General features: G+C 47.3%; 1 protein-coding gene across 1 annotated transcript in view; it reads right to left on the bottom strand.

Annotated features, from left to right (window-relative positions):
• The window catches only part of LOC102008265 (keratin, type II cuticular Hb6), a 6,461-nt gene extending 6,111 nt beyond the window's left edge, over positions 1-350 (bottom strand). Inside the window, exon 1 of the mRNA XM_005411939.1 lies at positions 2-350. Within this exon, the coding sequence (XP_005411996.1) occupies positions 2-293 (292 nt within the window). The 5' untranslated portion in view covers positions 294-350. The remainder of the gene's footprint in view (position 1) is intronic.
• Positions 351-3,382: the final 3,032 nt, after the last annotated feature.

Below are 3,382 nucleotides of genomic sequence, written 5' to 3'. Positions count from 1 at the left end.
TTGGGGTCGATGTCCAGGTTGAGGGGTGTCAGGAGGCTCTCGTTGATAGACACGCTGGTGATGCAGGGCGGGCTGGGGCCGCACACGCCTCCGGAGCGGTAGCCGAAGCTGCGTCCATAGGAGCCAGAGCGGAAGCCCCCGCAGACGCTGTGGCTGCCGAATCCTCCTGTGAGGCCGCGGTAGCAGGAGATGCCGCGGTAGGGGGCGGCGGTGATGCAGCAGCGGCCTGGCCGGGGCCCGCAGGCCGAGGCGCAGCTGAAAGCTCGGCCACCACAGTAGGATCCACAAGTCATGATGCTTTTAGTGGGGACAGGAGATTCTGACTTAGAGACGTCCAAATGGAGGGTACAGTGGACGTGGGTTCAGCTGTTCCCTTTGCCGACATCTGTGGGCCTTTTATATACATGGAGAGCCTCGTGGTCAGGAGCAATTAGAAGCCTTTATGGGCTTGGCTTGTTTAGCTGCTGTCGCTCCTCTCTAAATGTGTTTAATTGGTGTCCAGCTGAGGCCAGATGTTTGTGGCCTTTGCCCAAAACTGCACAATTTTCTTCTTCAAAGGGCCAGCTCACCTCCCCCACACGCACATCACCTCCAAATACACAGAACCCTAGGGACTGGGAGACACTTGTCATGATTCAGGTTGGAATGGGGGTTGGGGCTGCGCTCTGGGTCCTCCCCGTTTGGGGAGGTTTGCGCTGCTGTCCCTGGTGCTGAACGCGCTGGCACCTGAAGGTTGGGCCAGCGTGAGATCAGATGCAATAGAACTTGTGCTGTGCTTATTGGTTTCTTTGACCCTGGTCTCTTTCTACAACCCAATCACCCCCACCAACCCACCAAGCCAACACCTTCACACCTGCTCCCAAACTGCTATGAACATAATCTGTGTCTGTGTCTGTGTGTGTGTGTGTGTGTGTTTCTCCCACACCTCCCATCCCTCCCTCCTCCCCATCCCCACTTCTCCCCTCACAGGCTGCTCTTCCTGCAGTCATACATGCAATTGCTCACAGATACTCATCTGCACCTCACCCATCCTCACTGGCACCCAGTTCCGGCCACCTTGGTCAGCCTATTCCAAGGGAATCAGTCTTCCCCTCAAGATCTTCCACAAGCCTAAGGGAGAGGGTGCACACTGGCTCGCTGGACCCAGGAAAGCCCAAAAAATATATCCAACAAGGCCTCAGCAAGGATCAAATGTCTGCCTTTCACCTCAGGCTTCTGTGTTTCCTCCAAGGCCTGGAGTGGACACCATAGTTACAAATACATATAGTGTTTGCCTCAGAATATGACATCTAATAGAGATGCATGAGGGCTGCTGTTATCCTGAATCTCTGATGCTTTCTATGCTATACACTCTGAAATCCCCTTCCCAGCACAGAAATTGGTCAGTCACCTTGTCAGGTGTCAGAACAGGTCCATATTGACATGTGCTGTCTATCCAGTGTGGGCCGTGAGCAAACAAGGACTGGGTAAGGTAAGGATCAAGACACTGCCCAGCTAAGCTCTGGTGACCTGGTGGTAAGATGCTTCCTTCTTCTGGGAAATGGATTAAGGTTTTGTCTCCCACTGCTTCCTCAGAGATTCACAGAGGTGTGTGCATGATGAGGCAATTCCAGAGCATAGTGGAGGTGCCTTTATCATAATCTACAGAGGGCACTTAGCCCGGGGGCAAGATCTCTCCAGAGTTTATAATGTGGCCCACTTATTTTGCCAAAATAGATTAGAACAAAATCAAAGAGAGTAGAATAGAAAATATCAGAGTACCTCTCATTGTTGCATGTGCATAACTATTGTTACATAGCCTTTTGTATATGATTTGTGTGGGTGGATGTGTACACTCATTCACTGTGTAAAATTCTTCCTTAATGCAGTGATAACCAAAAAATGGAAATACATGGCATATTATTTGAGAATACAATCCCAGATTTCAAGCTGCCTGGTTTCAAATTCCAGCTCTACCACTCTCTAACTTGAGGTAATTATATAACCTCTCTGTACATCATTCATGATTTGTAAAATGGGGACAATATACCCAATCTCATAAAATTGTTGTAAGGATTAAAAGAATTAGCTCATGTAAAGCACTTGGAACTGAGCCTGTCATACTCTTAAGTGTCTAATCATATTTGTTGTAGCTGTTGCTGCTGCTGCTGCTGCTGCTGCTGCTGCTACTGCTGTGTCTATTTTGGCAGGGTTTATGGAATATATCAACCCATGTATCTAAACCACTTATGTTCAGTTACTATTAATGGTACCTATCCTACAGGACTATGAGGAGAATTACATAAAACAATACATGGGCAATTCTTAGCACAGCACCTGGCACATAGAAAGTGCCCAGTAAATGTTTTCAACTATTATTCTACCATGTGACCCTGCCAAGGGGAAGGAAGGACTGAGGCCTTTCGCCAGATTATGCTCTTTGTCCTAGAAAAGAACTCAAGTGCCCCTTCTTTAACTCCCAGTCCTTCTTGACTGCCCCAAGGATGGTCTGTTGAGAACCTCTCATCTCAGGCAAAGAAAAAACTGTCACAAGTCCTTGAGCAATCGTACTAGTAGAAAAGAAAAACTTTGGGTAATCTGAAAAGCCAGTAATCAGTGACTAATTCATAAATTTGTATTTATTGTTTAGCCTTAACCAAACATCATAAAACCTTAGTCATGAATCAAATAGTATAATGTCATTCATCTTGCTTTTTGCCTGACCCTGAAATCTCCTGCTTGGTTGGTAACAAGGAGATAGGAACCATGAGGCTGAGGGTGGGGGACGTGCCCTTGTAACCAACCTGACTATAATGGAACTCCAAAGAAAATGAGAGGAAGCAGGCTTTCACTGCAACTGGAGAAACTGAAGTTGGAATTGAGGAAGAACTTCCTGGAGGGAGGACAGGTAGCCATGTTCCTAAAATAGTGCCAATTTGGCTTTTCCATGTAGAGAAGCTTTATGTCAAAGAAAACAACCCCTCTGGACCAGCCACCTTGTTTGTGGAGACAGGCTAAATGAGAAACCTTCCATTCTGGCCATTGGTTTCCTCCTTCAGTCCAAGTGGACCTTGTTTCAGGGGATTCCAGGAAAGAATAAGCAAACTGGATAGTTTAACATTAGGAAGTCTTTGTTCAAAGTTGACATAAGCCCATCTACTTCTGTAGATAGTCCTTTGAGGCAAATTCCCCAGGATGTGGTGGATTGACAACTGGTGGTAAACTTGGTAACACCCAGCTGAACTGAATCAGCATGGTGCTGGTTGTGGGAGGCCCACCTGAAGATTATTATCATCAGCATAAGAGGTAGAACTGGAGACAAAGAAGTTTAGAGGCTGTTGGGAGCTGGTAGAGGCTGTGAGAAGCTGTTGGGAAGCTATTAAGGAGTTGCTAGTTCTCTTGG

This window comes from Chinchilla lanigera, unplaced genomic scaffold (genome assembly GCF_000276665.1).
Source record: "Chinchilla lanigera isolate Chin_1 unplaced genomic scaffold, ChiLan1.0 scaffold00146, whole genome shotgun sequence".
Classification (NCBI taxonomy): Eukaryota; Metazoa; Chordata; class Mammalia; order Rodentia; family Chinchillidae; genus Chinchilla; species Chinchilla lanigera.
Note: the sequence above shows the minus strand (reverse complement) of the source record. Positions and strands in the feature narration are given on the sequence as shown.